Source organism: Rhinopithecus roxellana, chromosome 6 (assembly GCF_007565055.1).
Source record: "Rhinopithecus roxellana isolate Shanxi Qingling chromosome 6, ASM756505v1, whole genome shotgun sequence".
NCBI classification, from domain to species: Eukaryota; Metazoa; Chordata; class Mammalia; order Primates; family Cercopithecidae; genus Rhinopithecus; species Rhinopithecus roxellana.
In genome coordinates, this window is record NC_044554.1 from 91,872,923 (window position 1) to 91,899,421 (window position 26,499).

General features: G+C 40.2%; 1 protein-coding gene across 3 annotated transcripts in view; it reads right to left on the reverse strand.

Annotated features, from left to right (window-relative positions):
* The window catches only part of AMPH (amphiphysin), a 258,597-nt gene extending 232,348 nt beyond the window's left edge, over window positions 1–26,249 (reverse strand). For 2 of the 3 annotated variants that reach the window (XM_030933295.1, XM_030933294.1), the window contains exon 1: window positions 25,971–26,241. In XM_030933295.1, the coding sequence (XP_030789155.1) occupies window positions 25,971–26,039 (69 nt within the window). In that variant the 5' untranslated portion in view covers window positions 26,040–26,241. Of the gene's footprint in view, window positions 1–25,970 lie in introns of all 3 variants that reach the window. The other variant, XM_030933296.1, reaches the window with a different exon arrangement.
* Between the last annotated feature and the right edge of the window lie 250 nt (window positions 26,250–26,499).

The following is a 26,499-nucleotide window of genomic DNA, read 5'->3' on the forward strand; positions in this document are numbered from 1 at the left end:
TCACCCTTCATAAAAATGACAAAGCATTAAAAGGTGATTCATTTGGATGTTAGTGAAGATTCATGAAGGATATTTATCACATAAACACACATTTCTGTGGCAAAGATAGCTTTCCTTCAGTGAAGTCTGAAGCCTTTCGGGGTGCTGATCCCGTAATAAGTACAGCTACAGAACCAGAAAGGCCTAGGTAGAGGATAAACTGATATGCAGTAAGGAAGCAGAACCACTCAGAGCAGAAGGGGTGGGACAAGGGGACAAAGGGGACAAGAGAGGAAAGGTGAGACGATGAGGGGAACATGGGCTAAAGTTTGGGTATTGAGAGATAAGGCAAGAGGAAGAAAGGGGTTTTTAGGGGGTTACACTGCCATGACACATGAAATGATGGAAAAGAGATGAGATAGAAAGCATCTCTAGAACATTCTGCTGTATATTAGTCAACATACTTCCCCTTTGGGCCCCTTTTAGAGAACCTTCAGTGGAGACTTCTGGAACTTTCTAAGGCTTTTGTGGAGATCACATTTGGTTCTCTATGAAAACGTAAGGCAGAGTCCATTTAATATTTCTTTTTATTTTAGAATTTTGATTCAATATTCACTGGAGACTTATAATGGGTTTTTTTATTTGTTTGTTTTTTCTTTTTCTTTCTTTTTTCTTTTTTTTTTTTTTTTTGAGACAAAGTTTTGCTCTTGTCACCCAAGCGGGAGGGCTCACTGCAACCTCCACCTCCTCAGTTCAAGCGATTCACCTGCCTCAGCCTCCCGAGTAACTGGGATTACAGGTGCCTGCCACCATGCCCCGCTAATTTTTTTTTTTTTTTTTTTAATATTTTAAGTAGAGACAGGGTTTCACCATGTTGGCCAAGCTAGTCTGAAATTCCTGACCTCAGGTAATCCACCCACCTCCCAAAGTGCTGGCATTACAGGGGTGAGCCATCACGCCTGGCCTTTATAATGTTAGTTTGAGTGCAAGAGGCCTAAACTCGTAGGAAAGAAAGCCCCTCAGCATGAGTCTATCGCCGTCCCTCATATGCATGACCTCATTTACTCCTCACAACTGTGTGGTGTAGAAAACGCTCATGTCCTTACATTACAAATCAAGAAACGAGTGCTCAGAGAGATCGTGGAACTCGTGCAAGCCTGCACAGTAAGTAAATGGGAGAGCTGGGACTCAAACCTAGGTCTTGTACTAGGTCAGTACAAGCCCAGTCCCCATGCTTTGGGTTTTGGGGCATCTTTGGTTTAGGGGTTTGTTTTCTGCTTTTTGCTTTTTAAAAAAATTGTGGTGAAATTCAAATAACATGAAATTCACCATTGCAACTCTTTTTAAACATGTAACTGAGGGGTATTTAGTGCATTCACACTGTTGTGCAACTGTCACCACTGTCTAGTTCCAGAACATTTTCATCATCCCAAAAAAGAACCCTGTATTCATTAGGCAGTGAGTCCCTATTCCTCCCTCTCCACAGTTCCTGGCAAACACTAATCTGCTTTCTGTCTTTATGGATTTGCCTATTCTAGATATTTCATACAAGTGGAATATCTAGAATACATTATGTGGTCTTTGGTGACCACTCCTTTCACTTAGCGTATTTTCTACATTCATCCATACAGATGGCACATCTCAGAGCATCATTCTCTCCTTTTTTTTTTGAGACAGGATATCACTCTGTCTCCCAGGACAGAATGCAGTGGTGCAATCTCAGCTCACTGCAGCCTCAAATTCCTAGGCTCAAGCCACCCTCCTGCCTCAGCCTCCCGAGTAGCTGGGGCCACAGGCACATGCCACCACGCCTGGCCAATTTTTTAAACTTTTTTGCAGAGATGGGGTCTTGCTATGTTGCCCAGGCTGTTCTTGAACTATTGGCCTCAAGCAATCTTCACGCTTTGGCCTCCCAAAGCACTAGGACTACAGGTATGAGCCACTGTGCCAGGCCAATCATTCCTTTTTAGAGCTAAATAATATTCCACTGTATGAATTTTCACATTTTATTTATCTTTCTTCAGTGAATGGACATTTGTGTTGTTTCTACCTTTGACCGTTATAAATAACGCTGCTGTGAACATCCAAGTGCAAGTTTTTGTTTGAACACTTGTTTTCAATTCCTTTGAGAAATCCCCGTGTTTTTCATCCTTACAGTGCCCAGCTCTTCAAAATGTGACTAATTCCCATGACAACTACCTAGCTTCGAGGGATCCAAGGAGGCTCAGAAAAGCATTTGTTAATGGAGGTGGTGACTTAGAAATGACACATTCAGAGAAATGCCCTAAATTCTACCAACTGAAAATTTCTCAACTTCAGTACTAATTTCTAAAGGTCGCAAATATTCATAGAAGATCCACCCAATACCAAAACAACTAACCAGCACTTCGAATCACCTCATTTTCTTAATTACAAGCTCTCCTTTAGCTAATTTTCCAAAGCAGAACATGCAAAATGCTAACATAGCTAAATGTCTATGTGGTTATACATAAGTGGTGCATGTCCATTAATGTCTAAGGAATTTGGAATGCAAAAGGTAAATACCCTTTATGATTTTTCTAGTTATCATCAAAGAGGCTCCAGTGGTCAAGAGCAGGAAGGTGACAAACCCCATCAGGGACCTCAGGACCCCTGGTGAAGCAAGGCAGAGGCACAGTCTAAGTGGAGGAAAGAAGTTGAGGGAAAGAAACCAAGAGGCTCTGTTTTTTATGTACTACTGGAAAATGGTTTAATTAATATCTGCTAATTCATCGATTTCTATGACCGCACAATAAAATGAAAGTGCAGGGGTCCAGATGCTATAAGGATGAACACAAGGAACCCTGAGCAATGTTCCCAGTTTATTTGAATTGCATAGACCACTGAAGGCACTGAAAATAGGACCTGAGACTTCCAATAACCAGGCCTTTGTGGGATGAATTCCTGATGTTAAACTCCATTTACAAAGCCTTAAGAAAATTACTTGAAACATAGAATTTTCTTTTAGTTTCCCCCTTGGAGAAAAGGCTGATATAAGTCAGTGATTTTCTTTTACTTTTTTAAATTTGTCACATTGATTTTACTTCTCTTCTTTTTTTAAATTTTTTTAAAGTTTTTTTCAATTTTAATGTTTAGTAGAGATGAGGTCTCACTGTGTTGTCCAGGCTGGTCTTGAACTCCTAACTCAAGTGATCTTCCTGCCTCAGCCTCCCAAAGTGCTGGGATTGCAGGCAAGAGCCACCACACCTGGCCCTTCAGTGATTTTCTGTGGCTCTTCATAGAACCCCTGTAAGAGCATCCATGGGTGTTGCTGTGCATAAGACACAGCCTGGGTGGCATGCAGGATTGTGAGTATCTGAGCACGGCTCCCGGTCAGCTTTCCCAGGCATGGCTTCATAATCACTGTCAGCGACTCTGACCATCCAGCCCTCTATCTCTCTGCTCCTGGTGTCCTCATGGGTGAAACTGAAGGCAACGTGCCCTCTCTCCCAGTGAAGATTAACTTAAATAATAAACAACTGCCTGGCAAGGCACCTTTCCTCTCTGCCCCCTTCTTCCACCTTCTTTTCACTGGGGAGCTCCCTGTCTTCCTAACATACTATTTTGACCCCTCTCTAGGCTTTTGGGGTTCTGTAGCACACCTATTATTCTGGTCAGCTCCCCAAAAACCCTGACTTGAAAGGAGAAATCCTAATAGTTTTACCTTTGCTGTGTATCTCCCCAATTCTCCAATATATTGATGCCAATAATTGTCACTATGGACACCAATAATCAATACTGACATTAAACAGCAGAAAGAAAGCTGAGGGCTATATGCAGAGGTAAGTGATGTGGAAGGCCTTATCCCCCGATGTTGTCATCTGTGGCATGACTCGTCGTTTTAACCCACATGTGCAATCCACATCAGCAACTGAAACTATGCAATGACCATGTTCTTCAACCTGTCCATTTCCCGTAGGCAAGCCCACATTAGGAATATTCCTACAGAAGAATTGGGGCAAAAGAGAGATGAGTGTTCTAAGCAACACAACGGGCAGTTTAAATCAGCTAGTGTCTTTTGGTTGCTATATGAACATGCTTTACATAGTCAATGATAAATCATCATGAGGCAAAGAGCGATATTTTAAGCCAAAGCAAAGCTTTGGTAAAAGCCCAGTGGGCTCTTGGCCCCAGTCCCATTTGCTGGAAAGGTGAGATGACTGTGAGAAGATGGTGATCAACAGATCACAAGGCAGAGGGAGGGGCTGGCTGCTGAAATCAGCTCTCTGCTTTCAGGCTCATCTCAGATAAATAGGAACTATTTTCAGAGACAGCTAATAGTATCAAAGTCAGCACAAGCAGGAATATTCACACAGCACACAGGAGGGCAGGAGCAGAGCTGGTTCTGGATAAACACAGGCTCTCTTCTTCGATGGAGGTTTCCTTTTATTTCTGTTTAACTTGAGTGCCAATAAAGGCCCTCGAAGTCACCCTGAAAGGCATCTGCTAAGCCTCCCCGCCATGCTTGATTATATCTAGAAATCCTTCAGCCACAGTGACCACTGGCTCGAAGCACTTTAGACATTTTGTCAGAAACTGTGGGCACACTATAGAGAGCCTGAGGACACCCCAGGAATTCCCCAAGGGCAGTCAGTGAAGAATTGGGTCCAAACAATGGTTCATCCTTAATACACCCATTAAAAACCACATTCTCCAAGTGGACCCAACCAGGAGGTGCTAAGCAGAAAGATCTGGATCTAAGGCTATCTTCTGTATGATCTCAATTTGTAAAATTTCTCTCCTTTTTTTTTTTAAACAAAATTGGGACCATACTGTATAAAATGTATATATACATTTAAAGAGTGGTTACCCCTGAGTGATAGATTGCAGGTGCTTTTGTCAATCAATATGTATTACATTCACAATTGTAAAGAATCTATTTCTAAAAATGGAAATTTAGTTACAGATCATACAGACAGCACTCAATAATCATTAATTCATCCATTCCAGAAGCATTTTCAAAAACTTACTCTGTTCAAAAACCAGTAAAAGGGGGAAAGCACGTAATATAAAAGAAACTCAGCTGGGCGCAGTGGCTTATGCCTGCAATCCCAGCACTTTGGGAGGTCGAGGCGGGAGGATCACCTGAGGTCAGGAGTTCGAGACCAGCCTGACCAACACGGAGAAACCTCGTCTCTATTAAAAATACAAAACTAGCTGACTGTGGTGGCACATGCCTATAATCCCAGCTACTCGGAAGGCTGAGGCAGGAGAATTGCTTGAACCCAGGAGGCAGAGGTTGCAGTGAGCCAAAATTGCGCCATTGCACTCCAGCCGGGGCAACAAGAGTGAAACTCCATCTCAAAAAAGAAAAAAAGAAAGAAAGGAAAGAAAAGAAAAGGAAAAGAAACTCAGTGAGTTACAGAAAAGACAAATCCACAAAGGGGCACATACAAATAAAAAGCCAATTTTGTTGACATTTCATTCTAATAAAAGTACACAACACTAGATGTGGATTATTTAAAAAATAGAACCTACCATGTTTGGAGAACTTACTATATCCCAGGCACTATGTTAGACTTTTATTTACACTATCTACTAATCTTTCAGTTATCCTTTAAGTTAAGTGTTTTACAAATGTTACAAATGAGGAAAGTGAAATTTAGGGAGGCTCCATTGCCAAATAACAAGTAATTGGAAGAGACACATTTTAAACATGGGTCTATCCATCTTGATTTGCACTATAAATAAACAAAAAGAAATGTAAAACATTTAGTAACAGAGCAAACAAAAAATATCATTTAATTTCAACTTATGAGCTCATAGAGACAAGAGTTAAGGAGTATAAGGACAGAGTAGCAGAAAGGAAGAAAAACAGAGAAGTGAATGGTACCTAAACATTAGAACAAATATCAAGTTTAATGATCCAGCAATCCCACTCTGGGTATTTAACCAAAAGAACTGAAAACAGAACCTTGAAAAGCTATTAGCATTCCGATATTCACTGCAGCATTATTCACAATAGACAAGAGGTGCAAACAAACGAGATGTCCATCAATAGATAAATGGATAAAGAAAATGTGACACATACGTACAATGGAATGTGACTCTACCTTTAAGAAAATTCAGCAATATGCAAGAACATGGATGAACCTTGAAATTAAGCTAAGCAAAAGAATCCCATCACAGAAAGACAAATACAGCATGATTCCATTCATATGACGTATCTAAAACAGCCAAATTCATAGAATCAAAGATTAGAATGATGGCTGCCAGGAGATGCAGGGGGCAAATGGGGAGTTGCTAATCAATGAGCATAAAGTTTCAGTTTAGCAAGATGAGTAAGTTCCAGAGAGCTAACATGAGGCAAATCTCATGTTATATGTTCTTACCACCATAATTTTTTTTTTACAGGAGGTAAACATCTCTTATCTGGACAATGAGATCATATTTGTTCTCCAAGATTGTGAATACCTGATTCACCCCTACGTACAGCCTTAATGGCTAAATTGAAATTCAGTCTCCATTATGGAAGGTATAGCCACAGTAGGAAATACCCTTTTGACTTCTGTACCCTTGCTGGAACAATAATTCCACACCTGCTATTTGCAGCAGTCCAGGAGAAATTAAACCAAGAGTTGAGTTCTACCCACTGGCCACAGGTCCTCACACCTAACTTTTCCTGCTTACATTAGCTCATCTTGCCTGCAGGTGTCTCAAATATTTTTTTGGTGCATGGGACTCAGAAGGTTTCATTAATTCCCTATACCATAAATGTTAATAATAGGAGCTAATTATTAAAACTTTGATTTTACTGACAATATAGCTAAATCACAGGAAAAGAGATGAACCTTTGGGTGTCAATCCTCTTACAGGGTCTGTCTACACAGCTTAATAAGTGGGCTAAGTAAATGACCCAGGTCTGAGGACACACCTCTGATTGTTCACTTCTGTTCCAGCTCTAACATTCTAAGTTCAACAAACACTGACAAGATTGATTTTTGGTTTTGTCTTTTTTTTTTTTTTTTTGAGACAGAGTTTCACTCTTGTTGCCCAGGCTGGAGTGCAATGGCACACACAATCTCAGCTCACTGCAACCTCTGCCTCCCAGGTTCAAGTGATTCTCCTGCCTCAGCCTCCCGAGTAGCTGGGATTATCGGCATGTGCCACTATGCCTGGCTAATTCTGTATTTTTAGTAGAGACAGGGTTTTTCCATGTTGGTCAGGCTGGTCTTGAACTCCTGACCTCAGGTGATCTGCACACCTCGGCCTTCCAAAGTGATATTTTTATAAATATCACTGTGAAAATGCCACTGAAGTTTCACAGGGAGCTCTGGAGCCTAAATAGAGGGCAAGGCTGGTGTCTTTTACATCTTACCCACAGAATACAGTCATTTCCTACAGCCTGAACAGTTTTCTCAAAGGGCCTCAGAAGCATCGATTTGGAGAGATGATCTGTATGAAAGAAGAGCCAGAGAGAAAATGTCTTTCTATCTTGGTCTTACCTAAAGATGGTTCTCTGCAGGAAGGGAAATCGGGGTTTTTCAAAAGGTCCAATGGGTCTGTTTCCCCATGGTTGAAGATGAGGGTACCTGAGAGCCAGTAGATAATGTCAAATGGTCTGTCTCCATCTGCAGTTCTGGGACACCTCTTTAGAACTCTTGGGTGTGACCAAAGGAAATATGTGATATATGCTAGGTGTTCACAGTTTAAACAAGGTGCTTCCCCATTTGGTTCAAATAGATATATGGGTTATACATTTAGATCCTCGTTTATGCCATCTATTCTAAAGGAAAGTTAAAAGCATATAAATACAGCCCTAATTTGCCACCTTGAGAAAGACACTGAAATCCAAAGAAAATAAAAATAGCTACCATTTACATTCTATGGAAATACTACACACTGTGCCAATACTTAAAATATTAGCTCTGACTGTAACTGCAACCTAAAAAAAAAGCATCATTTTCTGCATTTTGCTAAAATCGAAGCATTGGTTCAGAGAGACTTGCCCAAGACCACACAGCTGAGAAATGAGAAGGTTGGGATTTGAATCCATAATTTTTTATGGATTCATTGACTCATTCCAAAGCTTTTCCCATCATTCTGAACTGCTTCCAAAATAAACTGTACCAAAATCTTTCTGTAATTCTAGCACTACAGCTTATATTTTACCAAAGTCACCCTTTCTAAAACGTCTTGGCCAATTCCAAATAGTCCCCTTATAGCATCATCACACCTACCATGGCATAGGACACAATACAGGTAGAAATTTCACCTCACAATTCAAGTAGAAATACCACCCAGGAGCCAAATTGTAAAGCTCTGTATTTGAGGTGGCTGCCTTCCAACTGATTAGACTAAAAGTACCTGACGATGCTTCCAAGGAGGTCTTAACTAAAGAGATCAATATTTTTAACAGATAATCGGGATAATTTCTGAGCAATCAAGCACCTGGTCATTATCCCCTGTTCTGAGCTGAGAGTGTTTCTCCACCGTGCCTGAATCAACTCTGAACCTTTCATAAAATGTTCTCCACTTTCATGGTATGCAGCCTCAGACAGTAGGTGCAAAATTCAATTTTTACAAATGAAAGTATATTCTTAAGTTGAACTGTATGAGATTGCTGATATTTGACAAATTTTAATTCACACAAAAAGATGGCAATTTCAAATGGTTCAAAGTAAACCTTAGGACAGAGGTTTAGCTGCAGGAATAAAAGCCAACAAAAAAAAAAAAATAGCTTCGATAGATATAGAAGTCTCCTGCTCCCTCAGGCAACTATGCTAGTGTAAGGAGCCCAGGATGCCACAGCAGTTCCATAGTACAGAGGATCCATGCTCCTCCATGCTCATATTCCTGCTGCATTCAACATGTGACATGGCAGGAGTCCACCCCATAGTCTAAAGGTCACAGCTCTACCTCCCACCATGGCATCCACATCCAAACACTGGGAAAGGGAAAGGCAGCAGTGGAACACAAACCTCTCCCCTTAGGATCAAGACCAGAAGTTTTCTATGCACCTTCTGCACATCTCCCACTGATGAGAGCTTAGCCACATGACACACCTAGTCAAAAATTATGCTGTGAAATGCTATCATTTATCATATATGGATAGTTATATCCCAGCAAAATTTGGAGTTTTATTACTAAATGAAAAGGGAGGAATTGATACTGGGGGCAATCTGCAAACTCTGACATATAGTAAGGAAAAGAATTGCAATTGGCATACAATCCTGCAGTTTCCATGATGGATCATGTAAAATTGACAGAACTGGAAAGCTCTGGAAAAGCACCTGGAAAGACGAAAATTGAGTTATTGAAGTAAGCTTAAATTAAGTGGCAATCAGAATTCTTGGCATATGGAAGTTACTAAGAAGCAGATATAGAACACGCATGAGTTCTCTGATGGCCTGAGAAACATCTGCCCTTTGTAGAAATCGGCCCTTTGCCAATTGGTAGAGCACATGCATCCAGGCTTTGCTCTCATCTTTCTTAGTCTGTAAGGTCATATTTGGAGGCGTATCTTCCTTTATTTCCGGTGTTCAACTTAGGATGAGCTGTAAAGGTTTTGTAAGATGTTCATCTTGTAAGAAATGAAATGAACTCAGATACTCAAGCATTCTTTATGATTTTTCCAAACCATCTTTCAAGGCACCAAGGCCCCGAGGTAGAAGTGCCTCTTTCCCAGATCCCACAAGATCTTAAGCATCATATTTATTAAAACAGTTTTAAGTTGCTGGGATATAACTACTGTGCAAGCAAAAAGAGCTGATTGTCACATCAGTTTGCCCCACTTTAGGAAAGTCCAGTATATTAAAGAAAACTCTCTCCAAAGTTATAAAGAAGTTAACTGGAAGGCCCCAGTGATGTAATTATAATGACACATAAAGCAATGAATGAAACATAAAGGTATAAAACCTTTTCAGGTACCAGACCACTTGGAATTTCTCCCTTACCCTTGGCCACCACATGACACCTGACATTTTCTCAAGATTGCAGAATAACTTCACCAGAACTGATGAAAAGAACATTGCACTGCAAAGTCAAACAAGACTTCCAATATCAATTCCATATTTAACTAGCTAAGTAGTCTCAAGCAAATTGCCTAACCATTCATCTCTGTGCCACAGTCTGTTCATCTGCAAAATAGGGATAATAATAGCACCTACTTCATAGGTTCGCTAGGAGGGTGAAATGAGTTAATATATGGGACTGCTCATCACAGAGCCTAACAGAGGGGAAGCACCCAATTCTTTATTCTAACTGGACTTGGCACAAGAATTAAGATACCTTGAGTGCACATTTTCCATAACCCTTCATTAAGGCTAAAAAGGGACATAAAACCTAGAAGCCCCAGCTCATAGAGCCCTCTTCCCCAAAGTGGAATGAAGGTACCCCCTTCATCCACGGTGCCTGGCAAGCTCTGCCGCAGGAAGATATAACAGAAGGAAGAAGAAAGCCTTCCCCTCTGCAGAAAAAAGAAACAAAAGTGGAAGAAAATGTGCCCCAATTTTTTCTCCTTTCCTCCCCAAGAAGTGAGGATAATGTCAGGGTCAGAAGGGAGCTACAGTACTTATGCCCCACTGAACACTCTGGAAAGATCACTTCTTGGGCTGCCCCACTTACCAGCCTAGAGCACAGTTACATCACTGTAGCTGCACAGTGTAGCCAGGCTAAGAAGACCCGAAGTTGAGATTACCCCAGCTGCCCTTAATACTCACGTAGTGAAGACACAGCAGGTTAGCTACTGCAGCAGTAGCCACGTGGTTCTGCAGCAAGGGCTGGGGATCAGAGCCCAATGTCAGTGCAGCCAGATGGCAGAGCGACCAAGGTGAGCCTGAGCCAGTGGGTGTGTGCCATGACACTGGCCCCTGCTACAGCCAAATATGGAGATCATAAGCTAATGAACCACATATACATGCAGGGAACACCACTCATGTGAGTATAGGACGCTGCTCCCAGAGGACAGAAGGCAGAATATAGCACACCAAAGAACCTCTGGCACCATGAGACTATCTGCACCACAATCCTCCCCCCATCACCTACACAGACACCACGTGTACATTTCCTCTGCACAAGCAAGTGGTAGTCTGAGTTTAAAATGGTGACTACTCCCCCACCTGATTCAAACACAAAATGTAGACAGTTCATGAAAGAAATGTTCCTATGACTATGTGTGAAATATATAAAGATAAAATCAATTATCATTAAACAAATATGAGTCCTATGGGGATACAGGAGTGAAAAAATACAACTCGGTTAGCAAAATCAAACTTAGAACATGAAAATATAGGCTTTCTAAATTCTCACAACTGTGGACAGGACGATAAATTTGATGCAACTTTGGAAAACTGTTTGGCACCATCTCTAAAAACTAAACAGGGCCTACCCTAATGAAACATTTATTCCACTCTCAGATAAATAAGTCATTGTGTCTACCAACAGACGTGTATAAGATGTGTTCGGCAGCCTTATTCACCATAGCCTAATACTGGAAACGGACAAAATGCCTAATAAGAATGGGCAAATAAATTGTGGGATATTGTACACTATAATATAATTTATCAATTAAAAAAGAAGGAATTGCTCCTACAGATGGCAATACGGATGAATCTCAAGACATGATGAGGAGCAAAAGAAGTAAAATTCATAAGCATACATACTATATGATTCCATTTATACAAGGTTCAAGAACAAATGAAATTAATCTATGGGGTTAGAATCAGAATAGTGGCTAGCTGGTAGTAGGAAGTGGGCAGAGGAGAGGAGGTATTAGCTGGGAAGAGGCGTGAAGGAGCTAATGAATTCTGGAATTGCCCTGTGACTTCATCTGAGTAGCAGCAACACAGGATAGATATAGATAAGATACAGATACAGATAGATGTAGATATAAATATAGATAATGTAGATGTAGATATAGATTTTGATTTAGAAATATTTTACATAAAATTTTTACATATATAAAAATGTGTGAAGCTGTACAGCTAAGATTTTTGCTACCTACTACATGTATTTCATACCTCATTATAAAAGTTTCAAAAAAACACACATGCAGACAGTCTTTCTACTTCAATTTGAGGAAGCAAGGTGTAAGAGGAATGTCATCAGTGTTACTGTGTTACCCCAAGGGGGCTGCTCTACAACCAGACTCTGCAGGGCCTCATCTGATGTACTCTGGCGATAAATGTAGACATGCCCCGGTCACCTGTGATAAGGAGTTCCTCCCATTTACCTGGGCCACCTCTACACAAAGATCTCTAGTTTCCATGAAATGGACAACTAGAAAAAGTTGTAGGCTGTGGTGATTTCAAAACTGAATTACCTTAATAATTTTTATTATCCCTTAAATAACAGATCAAAATAATTATTTTAGATATGTATGATGAGGAACCTGGAGTGGCAGAAGGCATTCACCACAGGTTTATGTTGAAACTATCACAATACTTGGGCCAAATCCTGAGGGGCCTAGATAATCTGAGTCTTCAAGAGCAAAGACCATAACCAAACCCAGAATAAACTATGCTGGGTGCCCGGGTGCCAGCAGCCGTGTCATCCACTGATGACTTAATTCTCCTTCCTGCTCTTCAAGTTTTGCAGAAATATGTAAGCCAAGAGTCCCTTAATACTTTAGATTCACTGGTGTTTATGCTTTTTAAGTCATAGATCTTTTTGAAAATCTGATAAAAGTTACAGGTACCCAGAAAAAAGGTATAAAATGTTGCATGTATCTTGAGGTATCATAAGTAATACTTACGATTAGCTCCTAACTATGAAATGGAAAAAAAAAAACTGGAATTGTAAAACTACTAACGGGAGTATGAAACATTTCCTCAATAATCCAAACCAGTTGGCAGACAGTAAGTGTACCTTTATTTATACTATGGCTAAAAACTAATTCATTCCTTGTATTACCTTATGTTTAGCCGGAGTTATGCTTAATAAATGTGCTAGCAACACCAAACATCTCCTACTGTGGTCTTTCTTTATTTTTTAATGAGCAAATGAGCTAATAATTGTTTATTAAACAGAGTCCATTTCATAAGAAAAATATTTTTTGAAATATCCAGTAACAACATAGGTTAATGCAAAAGACAGTATAAATGTATTATTGCTTATAAGTCATCATTATTCTATCTGATTTAAAAGAGTTGCATAAAGCAATAATTATAAATCTTGTTGATGAACATAAAATAAATAAACATATAAGGTGTTCGACAATCACAATACAACAAAAGAGAGAAAATGGAGCTATACAGGAGAAAAAATGTTATATACTATTGAAATTGAGTTAGTATTAATCTGACCTCCATTGTGACAAATGTAGATGTTAACTGTAATCCCAGGGCAACCACTAAGAAAATAACTCAAAAACTGTTTGTAAAAGAAACAACAAGAGAGTTAAAAGACCATACCAGAAAATATCTATTTAACACCAAAAGGCAGGCATGAAAAACGGAGCAACAAAGAGAAATAAGATACACATGACAAACATAAATCCTGTCTTTTCAGTTAATTACATAAAATGTAAATATATTTAATATTCCAATTAAAAGGCAGAGATTGGCAAAATTGATTTAAAAAACTAACAAAATACTGTCTACAAGAGACAACATTTAGATTCAAATACACAAATAAGTTGAATGTACAAAAATGAAAAAGATATCTCATGCTGCCAGGCACCGTGGCAAGTGCCTGTAGTCCCAGCTACTCCGGAGGCTGAGGCAGGAGGATTGCTTGAGTCCAGGAATTCAAGGCTGCAGTGAGTTATGATTGTGCCTGTACTCCAGCCTGAGTGACAGAGCAAGACCCTGTCTCTTAAAAAAAAAAAAAAAAAAAAAAGATACATCATGCAAATATTATAGTAACCAAAAGAAAACTGGAATGGCTACACGAGTATCAGACAAAATAGACTTTAAGACAAAAATTACTACTAGAGACAAAGAAGGACATTTAATAACGACAAAAAGGTCAATCTGTGAAGTAGATGTAACAAATATAACTATGCACCTAATAAAAGAGCACTAAAATACATAAAGGATAAACTGACAGAGCTGAAGAAACAGACAATGCAACAATAATAGCTGAAGACTCCAATACCTTAGTTTCAATAATTGACAGAACATCTAGATAGAAGATCAACAAGAAAACAAGCCAACTCATCCTAACACACAACTATAGAACACTGTACCCAACAACAGCAAAACAGTTATTCTCAAGCGTACATGGAAGATTCTCCAGGATAGGCCATATGCTAGACTATAAAATGAGCCTCAATAAATTTTAAACGATTAAAGTGACATAAAATGCTTTATCCAACTACAAGGGATTCATTGTCTATGCTTAACAGGAACAACTATGGGCCAATATAGGTCCCTAGGAGAGCCCTACAAGGACTTAGGCCTCAATCTATAGTTTAGGAATGCCGGTGGTCACCATGGTCACAGGCATTTTGTAAAGGGATGGGAACAGAAGTCTGGACACCATTTCCCTAGAGACTCTCAGAGAAGACATTGTGTTAGAAAAATCTGTAGCTTAAAGAAGCAGGATGTCTTACACAGATGTCTCACATATTAAAGATTACAGAGTAATTATAGAGAAAGATATTACACTGTTGTTCAACATCCTAGGAGTGCTGCCATAAGGTGGGAGATCCTCCCGATGTTTGGACCATCTACACTATTTAAAGTTTTGTAACCATTATCAGATAGAGGAAAAGATTGTCTGCTACAAAAGATTCTCTTCCCTAATTTAGGATTCCTTCCAAGCTGAAAATCACCTCAAGCTGATTATTCCTATGTCCAAGACCACTGCCTGCAAAATAATCAAGTCAATGCCCATAATTAAGTCAAGTTGCCAGCCTTAACTATATTTCTGTCTCACTCGCTCACTCTCTCTCCTTCCCACTTTCCCTCTCTCCCCCACCCCCTGTGTACATTATATACCAATTCATTGAAGTTATATATATATATAAAATGTTAAAGAAGCAGGATGTCTTACACAGATGTTTCATATATTGAGGAATTACAGAGTAATTACAGGGAAAGCTATTACGCTGTTCTTCAACATCCTAGGCAGTGCTACCATAAGTTGGGAGATCCTCCCAAGGTTTGGACCATCTATGCATCTATGCTATATATATGTGTGTGTACATATATAAATGCATATATATATATATGCAATTGATTAAATGTTGATTAAATGTTAGGTATCCAAATGCAATTAAGACTTTTAAAGACAAAAGCGTCTTTATAGATGGGTGACACTTAATAATTTGATAAGGGCTTTCTCTTTTTTTGGATTTCTGATGGTTTATAATAAGGGACCCTTCTCTCAACAAATCCATGAACACATACTGGGTTGGAGTTTATTGCTGTTCTAAAAAGGATTTTGGATGACAGATAGTTCAGAGGGCAAGTCAGCTCTGAACCAGTGTCCTGGTTCTGTGTCAAGGGGGCAACTATGCCCCAGAAGGCCCCTTCAACAGGTAAGGGTAAAAATCTGATCACACAAAAGAGGGACTGCTACTACAGTAGGACCCTCCCAATTAGGGTCCACTTTGCCTAGTTAAATATCCAAATGATAGAAGACATCATTTATAAAGCCAATGTTTGCAGCCAATTCTCTATTCTACAGTTCTTGTTTATGCTCAAGGAGTAAGGTCAAAGAGTCAGAGGTATAGAATGCTTCCTGACTCCTGTAAGCACACCCTCACTCCTCTCATCTGATGGCTACAATTCATTCTTACGGTCTTAGCTTGAAATCTACCTTCTTTAACTAACTGTGTTCAAATCCTCTGACTCTAGATTAGTTCCCTAGTTATATATGAAACTGTATTTTTCCAATACGTAAGTTAAAATTACCATTTTTAATTAATAACTATGTACTTAGTAGTGTGTGCAAAAGTTTATCTCACTATCAACTCTTGCGGCTCTGTATGCTCAACCAGGACAGCTCTGCCAACTACTGTATCATGAATCTATAGCAAGTGCCTTCTACATATTAGATTCTCAATAAATGGCTCTAAATAAATTAATTCTAACAGATTGACGTAACAATAGAATAGATAACTAATAGAGCATGTAAATTTAACATCCTTTACTCAACAACTTTTAGGTGCCTTGATAAAAGCACATTTATGCATGGGCCTAAGCATATTTTATTAAATCATTATAGGCACTTTAAGATAGGAAAAAAATCGTATGTATTTATTAATTTGTTAAATTATTATATATTCAAGCTCTTCCCATTTATGAACTCAGTTTTCAACTAAATAACTGCATGAGAGTAAGATGTAAATGACCAAAATGGTGGTTTTGTCATTTTTGTACATCTGTTCTAAGTAGCTTCAGGGCGATCAAAATTGATATATGATTATCACATAGCAAATATTTCAAAACTAAGATCTTATCCATGGCTTTATATGACATCATTCCTCAGAAGAGATCTGGTCAATGTGTGTTCAGGAAGTACATCTACAGCCAAATAGTACACTTAAATTTAGATTTCAAATCAATAAGAATGATGTTTCAGCATTTCCCTGTTGAAAGGTGGCCCACAGATGCAGTCTCAGAAAATCGTGATTATTATCACTTCAATTTTGCATGATGCTGTATAGATGGTCTTACTATATTCTTTCATGGGTAAATTCCTTAAACTCTGTGGTGACAGCATTTCCATTATGAAAATGTTAGCCATTTACTGAGAATGTAGGAAAAATTATATCTGCAACACAAGGAACCTTTATATCTTTTGTCCCTTTTACAGGAGCCCACTGAGCCACTTATTTTCTCAGAAATTCTATGCAGGTGGCCCGTAGTGTAAATGACTAGAAAGTCTTTTAAAGTTGTGTTTGGACAGTAAGGTGGAAATTTCCAGACTTTAAAATATCAGAAAAATGCATCATTTTAAAAAATATTCTTTCCCTTCTCTACTCATTTTCGCCTAAGGTACTTCACAATATTTCTTGTTTGGAATTTAGTCATATATACGTATGTATGTAATATATATAACTATCTATTTGCATGTATGAATACACAAACACACACACACACAAACACACGCACCCTTAGATGAACTGCAATGGCCCAAAAGATAGTCAAGTTACAGGAATGGATACCAGAGGTCCTCTAGGGTAGTGTTTTTCAAACTGTGGACTTTGAATCAATTTAGTGTGTCCCAAAGATAATTTTCTCAAAAGTGGAAGAGCAGCGTGGAATGAAATAGATAATTTTAGGCACAATGTGTGCGGATATTGAGTCTTTCCTAACTTTGGAACCCTGGTACTATTAGCAAATCTTGGGCGAGGGGGAATTTGTGTGTGTAGATGCACAAGTAAATTTGAGAATGGCTTGTACAATTTGGGAATGGTTTGTATAATGTTCATGGATATTCATTTGTAAAGAGCTCACACATGTGGAGCTCAGGCATACTGAAGCTGAATCTAACCCAGGAGAGAAAGGCTTCCAGCCCCTGCCTCCACCCTAAGACCCACTGGTGAGGGCACTGCACTGTGCTCTTGTTCCCTGCAGTGCTCCAGGGATGAGAACAGTATCCGAATGCTGGACTCACATTAGGAACCCTTTCTCACAAAGCTGTAGCAAAAACCATTGACTCATTTAAAGAAGGGAAGCTCACCATGGGTTCCTGAAATTATCACAAGAGACAGGGACCCCAGGGAGGAGTAAGAGATTCTCATAATAATTGGGTAGGAAGGAGAAATCATTTACTTTGAATATTTAAATAAATGCGACCTAATTTCATACACCAAGTAAAGGGGGCCATACTGTTTATACAAATATTTCTGTTATGATAAGTAGTTTGGTCTATTAAAAAAACTAGTTTTTCAAATGTGACCAAATATGCTGTGTTTTAAAGGAGAATGGTAACTTTTATTAATGTTAAAATCTGAGTTCCTACAGTTCTTATTCTCTGCTCTACTCATTCCTGGAGAAAGAAGGATACGTTAGTATATATATGTTTGCATTAACAAAAAAGGTAGAGGAAGGAAACTTTACTCTGTTGAGAATGTCCCATAATTATTATTTTTAATTTTTGAAGGTTCCAGTACAGCTGGAGAAATTAACCCTAGTGGAAAAGAAGGCATAAGCTTTGTAAAACATAGAAGCAGGCAACAAAAGAGATTTCAGATAATCTGAAAAAAGGGAAACCCTGATATGTCTCAGAGATTTGGTCTCTGAAGTGTCCTCGAAAGTAAACGTGGCCGTATAAACTACTCTTCTACAGACAAGGCCCTGGGCCTCACAGTACAAATCTCCTTGACAGAGAAGGATCTTCCTTCTCCTATTCTGTTTATATACGCACACCGTCCACATTTCTCCTTGAGAACAAAAACTGCAGGCATCGGCAAAGCGACAATTGAAAAAGAATCCAAATGTCACACAACCAGACAGGTGGAAGAAGACAACATTGTTTTCTTACCATATCACTCAATCAACATTGTGTTGAAGCACATGACTCTGCCAATATTTGACTGTTTGACTTACAAATACGACAATTCCATGTGATTCAACCTAATATTTATAGCGTTCCCACCATGTATAGAATCCATAAGGATAATTACATTTGCTGTACTATTTTCACAAAATGACAAAATAAATGACAATGAAACCCTTATGATACTTTCACAAAAGTCACAGAAAGAATCGTGGAAGGATTCTTTAAGGCAATGTGTTTTCAGGAGTGGGAAGTTAACAAGCAAGGACATGGAAAGGCAAATCAGTACATCATCACTGAGTACATACAATTCGCAAGATATTTGGTCCTTGTCCTCAAGTACCTATAATTTAGTTTGGAAGATGTAATGCATGAAAAAAAATTGTACCTAAGACAATTATATAATAATCACTTGGGACAGAGAAAACGACACAAAGTATATCAAAGTATATCAAACTGGGCAGGTCCTTAGAATTTAAATAGTCTAACTCCACTATTATTATTATTATTATTATTATTATTATTATTATTATTATTGAGATGGAGTTCTCTCTGTCACCCAGGCTGCAGTGCAGTGGCATGATCTCGGCTCACTGCATCCTCTGCCTTCCAGGTTCAAGCCTGGAAGATTCTTCTGCCTCAGCCTCCTGAGTATCCTGCTCACCAGTGTCATGGTAAAAAAAAAAAAAAGGCAGTGCTTCACTGATTTAAATATTGCATAGAGGTCAAAGAGAGGTAAGACCAAATAAATGCCACTGGATTTCACAAATAGAAGAAGATGGGGAAAAAAATCCCAGAGAGATCAAGTATTTAAATATAAAGGTATCTGGTTAAACATGGCAGGTTGACTGCATGTGCTTATTTCCATCTCATTCCAAAGCCCAACTAAAGCAACAGTAAAGGAATAAAAAATTATGAACATACAAGGACAAGAACAGGAAAGGCAGCATTAGTGAATAAGAGAGTTCCATACATTTTATAGAAGCTAAAAAAGATGAAAGAATGGAAAGAAATCAGCAGAACAGAGGAAACTACAAGAAAAAAAAAGTATGCAGGTACAGGAACAACCAATGAAAAAGCAACCAACTCTCACTGCACAGTTACACACACAAACGCACTCAGGGTTACGACCTGGTCCCACCACACACCCTAGAAGGTAAGAATGAAGCACACTGACAGCAGGGGACTGTTTGAAAGTCCAGGAATACAGAATACAGGATACTTGAGATTTCAGGTCCATTCCTCAACCCCAACACTGGCAAAAGAGGACCGAGGATGACATGTATGCAGCAGGTCTACAGAAAAATCAGCCCAGATTACTGCAAAAGGGCAGAGGCATCCAAAAAGGATATCTCCAGGATGAGAAAACGAGCAACTACATTATTTGATATATTGAACCTCAAACAACAATATTGATAAACATTTGACATATCGGATGAAGCAAGAATAAACAACGTTTTAAAGTTCATTTAAAAAATAAGCAAATTTTTAAAGGCAAGGCAATTATTAACTCCAGGAAAAACTAAAAGTTGCATGAAAAAATCCTCGCATAAGACTTCAGGAAAACTTTAAACTGTCACTCATCAAAGGGTACCACTAAGAAAGTTAAAAAGCAAGACACTGTCTGGAAGAAAATATAAGATGTCCACCTGATAAAGAACTCATATCCTGAATACACAGAGAAGTAAACAGCAATAAAAGAAAGACAAGGGACCCAAATAAAATACTGGCAAGAGACTTTAATGAGACTTCACGAAAGAAGTTATCAAAATTACCAATAAGTACACGTAAAGGTGCTTATCAGGGAAAAAAGAGTAAAATAATTTAAAAGTTATGAACATAAAAAGACAAAGAACAGGAAAGGCAAAGAAATGATAGGTAACTGGGATAGAAGAAATATTCTGTTACTTATCTGGGTGGTAGCAATGCAGATATCCATATACATAGAAACTCATGAAGCTGAACACTTAAGATTTGTGCACTTTATTCAATCAAAATTGGACTTCAATCTTTAAAATGTAGTATTTTGCAATAACAAATTTGTTTCAGTATATAATTAGGGGAAGAACTAGAGGAGAAATAAAAACACTAAATCTACATATCTTCACCATACATTAAAAGATAGATCAAGAAACAGCTGTATAAGCAAAAATTTTTGAGAAATCTCATGGTTAGCACTATTGCCTCTGAAAAGATTGAAGGTTGAGGAGAGGGGAACAGGGGGCTGCTATTTTTCTTTTTCTTTTTTTTTTAATTTTACTTTAAGTTCTGGGATACGGGATACATGTGCAGAATGGGCAGGTTTGTTACATAGGTATACATGTGCCACGGTGGTTTGCTGCACCTATGAACCCATCATCTAGGTTTTAAGCCCCACTTCAAACTATACTACAAGGCTACAGTAACCAAAACAGCATGGTACTGGTACCAAAACAGATATATAGACCAATGGAACAGAACAGAGACCTCAGAAATAACACCACACATCTACAGCCATCTGATCTTCGACAAATCTGACAAAAATAAGCAATGGGGAAAGGTGTCCCTATTTACAAAATGGTGCTGGGAAAACTGGCTAGCCATAAGCAGAAAACAGAGACTGGATCCCTTCCTTACACTTTATACAAAAATTAACTCAAGATGGATCAAAGACTAAAATGTAAAACCTAAAACCATAAAAACCCTAGAAGAAAACCTAGGCAATACTACTCAGGACATAGGCATGGGCAAAGACTCTATGACTAAAATACCAAAAGCAATTGCAACTAAAGCCAAAATTGACAAATGGGATCTAATTCAACTAAAGAGCTTCTGCACAGCAAAAGAAACTAGCATCAGAGTGGGAGAAAATTTTTGCTATCTATCCATCTGACAAAGGTCTAATATCCAGAGTCTACAAGGAACTTAAACAAATTCACAAGAAAAAAACAACCCCATCAAAAAGTAGGCGAAGGATACACAGTTTTTCATGACAAGTATTTTACTAATATTTTTTAACTGTACACATAAAAATGTTGAACAAATATTAAATATGTGATTATTTATATAAACCTGGGATGGAGAAGGTCTTTTAGGGACGCCTCTGTGAATATCATTTATTTTGCCAGCCCAGCATCCACTCCCCATTCTGTACTCTGAGTTCCCTACCTCCTCCACTAACAGTCCATATCATTCAGGGGAATATTCATTCCTGGCTTTTGCACTGGCTTGTGACTCGGGCCTAATTCAACCAGTCCAACCCATGGTCTTGGCCCTTGCTCTCAGAGATGTTTTTTCTTCCAGAGATAGGCAGAAGGCCCAGTTTGGGCCATTGAGAGTTATACCAAATAGTTCTGTAAAAATGCTGAAGGAAGGATATAGTCTGCGTATACTTTTATATAGACACATGTATAAGAATACATATATAGCCTAATATAGGTAAGATATTCATATATCTTATGTGAATATATAGCTTTCATTCATTGCAAGCTAACCTAAATTTATATGTGCAAGAACCATATATAAATTGTTAGATATTATTATTAGCAATTAAATTCCTTTTTTCCTTAAGCCAGTTTGGGTTGAGCTTTCTGATACCTGCAAGTAGCAGGATCCTGACTAATTCAACCACACAGAAGAGAAATGAGACAAAACCAACCAATACATGTAAGTAGATATCCATAAAACACCAACAGAAACATTTTATCAGTAGAAATCACCAAACAATTTAAAAGCAAATAGAAAAGGAAGAAAGCATGGTTGTAACCCTCAGGATTGATAAAGTTTTTGCCCTTAGTAATAACAAGATTGAAATGCTACAGAAAATGGGCAAAAATATAAATGCACAATTCAAGAATAAAAACAGGAATGCAAAAAAGTTTACTTTTTAAAAATCAAACAAATGAAATTAATCATGAACAAATTTTATCCAATGACATAGCTAAATATTGTTTTAAATTTTATTATCCAGCGTTGGCAAGTGTTTCATGGACTGCTGATGAGAATGTAAATTGGTACACCTTTCTGGAAGGCAATCTGGCTATAATAAAAATAGGCAAACCTTGGACACAATAAGTCTTCTTCTAGGAATTTATCTAAGGAGATAAAGATGTGTGCAAACATTCTCCCTACAAATTTGCTTATTGACTTGTACTTATTTATAGAAACACTGGAAAATGAATATTCAAAAGACAAGGCATTCATTATAATCCATACATTCCAATAGTGTTCAATAATTTAAAATATTGATGGAAAATATGTACATGTATAGAAGGATGTTCGTAATTATGAAGTGAAATAAACAGGTCGTCAAACATACAGCAATGAAACTGTTTTGGTTGTATAAATGCATACACACATGGAAAAAGATCTGCTCACATACACATCAAATGGTAGTAAAATTTCCGAGTAGTAGAATTATGTGTTTCCTAATTTGCTGGAGTTTTTTTCTGTTTATATGTACATTTCAGCCTTCCGTTTTTTTTTTTTCTGCTGACTAATACATTTCAGCCTTTCTCCAATGAATCTTCACTGACTTTCAGTAAGAAAAAAAAGTACTTAAAATTCATAAAAAGCCATAAGTCACCTCTAAGAGTGATTTCGGACATGCAGCTGGAGCCTAAACGTATGCAAGCTTTTAGGTGAAGCACAGATGATAAGAAAGTCAATGGAGTGGACTCTCATTTAAGAAAATTTGGTTGTAAAAACAAGAAGTAAAAGGTCTCAAGAATATATATGGTCTATAGTTATTGAGATGAAAGTCTGCTCTGGAGAAGAGGAAGAAGCCAAAGGTGTAGAAAGAGGGAATCACAGGGGGATATGTCTAATGGAGCCTCCCACAGTAACACACTGTGCTTTCCATTCTCCAGCGGCCTCCATTTGGGGGCTGGGCTGCTTAACCTGGATGTCCACATGCCCTCTTCTCTTTGTGCTGAAAGAGATCAAATGAAAAAAACTAAAAGGCAGAAATGAAGTCCACAGGCAAACAGCCCGGGCAGCGCCCTGACAGCCCGGGCGGTGCCCTGAGCCTAGTTAAAGATAGACCCCGGACCTAACCGATTAGGTTATCTATAGACTCCAGACATTGTAAGGACAAACGTTGTGAAAGTCTCTGTCCTGCTCTAATTACTGGTGTCTGCCACATATCTTAGTCCTGGGCCCAGTACAAACACAATCCTCTATTTTGTCCCAACTTCCTGAGCCCAACACAAACACATCCCCCCCTCACACATCTCAGAAACACCACCTAGAGAGCCCCTGATAAGGTCACAACCGTTTGTAGTTTTACTAAATGCATGGGAACAAATAGAAAACTGTTAATTGTATTAACCAATTACCAGTTGTAATGCTGCAACCAAAAGAATTCCTTTGTACCTCTGTAACCTTACATATCCTGTATGCATCGGGCTATAAAAAGCAGGCACATGCATCATTTGCGGCCCTCTTGTATGTTGTAGAATGGAGGGACCAAGTTCGAACTTGCATTAAAGATCCTTGCCGCTTGGCTTTGACTCCGGACTCTGGTGGTCTTCTTCAGGGAATAAACGGTCTGGGCATAACAGTGCCAAGCATATTCCGATGCTACACAGACTCAGAAATGGGGGCAGAACTCACCCTGGGGCAGAACCTATACTCTCAGCCTGTTAGTGTTTGAACCTCCTATACTAGGTGTGGCAGGCACTTTTCATCAGCACCTTTCCCCAGGGAAGAAAATAGGACCCTTGAAGCCCCCAAGAGGGACTCTTACCCCCGCTCCCATAGAAGACTGACCACCATCCACAACTGCGGTCATAAATTACACTTGAGTCTGATCGTGAAAAAGTGAGTTTTGACAAATCATAGGACTTGAATGCTCTGCAAGAGAGATTAGGTTTTCTTTTCACTTATTTTGAGCATATTAACAGCTGGTGACCTAGATTAAGAAATAATTCAATATGTGAAAAGGCAGACCATACCACTGAATTCCTTCACAGATGGAAAGTGGATTCAGTGAAAAGCCTCAGACTGAAGAGTCAAGTAATTACTTGGAAGGCAGGAGGAGGAGTACCTACAAGTGGGTAAAATGAAGTGTGGAAAAAGGATGACAAAACCTGGCCCAGATCCCAAGGCCAGCAGATCCCTGGCTACTTTCTGCACAAGTAACCCGGGCCTGGAAAGGAGCAGGCAGCCTTGCTAATTCAGCTGCAGAGGGAGCGGCAGGAGGAGGATCACTTTAGTTCAGGATGAGCTTGGGTAGATATTAAAAGAAATACAATCCTCTTACTGCATGAAGAGTGTGCATGTGTGGAGGGAGGGACTAGAGGCAGCCACCAAGCCTCTGGGCCTGGGGACAAAAGGGATCAGTGCCCCCTCTGCTCAGCAACTCAGGGTCAGCCGAAACTGGGAGGCAGCCTGAGATTGGGTCTGAAGAGGGAAATTCATTGCCATCCTGAGCAACATGGCAAATCCGACTTCCAGTAAAACAGGAAAACGCTAAACACCCCATATCGTAGGGACGGAAAATACTGCCACGTGAAAGAGAACACAGTTCAAGTGATACCAATCATGAGGCTCATTAGCCGGTGTTGATTTTCAAGTACAATGCTCAAGCTACAATATAAATGAAATGTCCTTTGCTCAGGACACAAATGAAGACCTTAGGGCCGTCAGATACAGCAGTGACCAAGGAAGCCAGGCAAGCCTGGTGTCTGATACAACTCCCCTTCACCTGCTTGGGGCTGTGCTTGCTACGGACCTGGGTTCCATTAATGCACATCTCTGGGGAAAAAAATTACTGTGGGCAATTTACTGACGGACTTGCAAAACAACAGAGAACCCAATCTGTGCAATCTGGATTTTTTAACGCAATAAAAGGTCCCTCTTTGTGCAGAAATGTGCAGAAAGGAACTATTAGGTTCAGGTCATATTTATTTTTGACCTTCTAAAGAAGGACACTGGCGTCAAAAGGGACACAAACATACAGACCAAAAATAAAAGTGTGTGTATCTAGCTCTCTGTTTTGAACTTCAGAACTCGCTAGACAGCACTCTGTGATCACGATCCTGCCCTATTGGTCCTGGGAGATATTTTGGTGGCTTCTCTGTTAAATCGTTCTCGTCTACTGCGCTTAAGTAGCTACAAAATCCCCCGCAAGAAGGACTGCTGCCGCAATCTCCCGCCCTGATCTGCGGGCCGCGTCCGCGCGAGCTGCCTGCGGGCGCGCTGGGAGCCGACCCGGGAGATGCGGACGCCGGGAGATGCGGACGCCGGGAGATGCGCTCTGCTCCGGGCGCAGGGAGCGAGCGGCCGCACCTGCTACTTCTGTTGCCCGGCTTGGGGCCAGGAGAGCGGCCACCCCTGGCGGGCTCCGGGATTGGACATATCCCGCGCCTCCGGGGCCGGGGTCTGCGGGTCCCTGGCGCTCCGTCCTCCCCGCGGCGCCCCGGTCGCGCCTTGCTGCAGTCACCGAGCGGAGGGCAGGGCGTCCCCGCATCCCTGGCCCCGGCCCCGCTCCGCAGCGCGCCGCATCCAGAGGCTCGGGCCCCGCGCCGCCGCACCCGGTGCCCTCCAGCCAAGCCCCCGCCTGGCGTCCCCGGCCCCAGCCCCAGCAGCCCACAGCTGACCTTTTCCTGCGCGCGGTTGAGTCGCTTCTGGACGTTCTTGGCGAAGATGCCCGTCTTGATGTCGGCCATGGCTGCGGGTCCGGGGAGCTGCGAAGAGCAGAGCGCGCAGCGGGGCTGGCGGCGGCGCGGAGGAGCGGGAGGAGGAGCGGGAGGAGGAGGAGAGGGCCGAGCAGGGGAGGAGCGGGAGAACCGGCGGGGAGCCGCGGGGCGCGGAGGGGTGAGGGCGGGGCGCAGCGGCGGGACCAGCTTAAAGCGACAGAGCGGGGGCGGGATGCGTCGGGACTGGCTGTGACACGGGGACAAGGGGCGGGGGAAGAAAGGGAAAGAGGCCAAGAAAAAGAGAGGGAAAAGCCAGAAGCCAGATTGTGTCCTCAATGATGGAAGAGTGTCCAGAGGAGAAAGGGAAGCAAGCCAAGCAGAAGTCCCTGGGCCCAGAGGCAGCTCGGGGGTTCTTTTAACGCAGTTCGTGTTGGGAGAGAGTGAAGGGACCTGATTCTTTCCAGCAAAAAAAAAAAAAAAAGAACAGGGG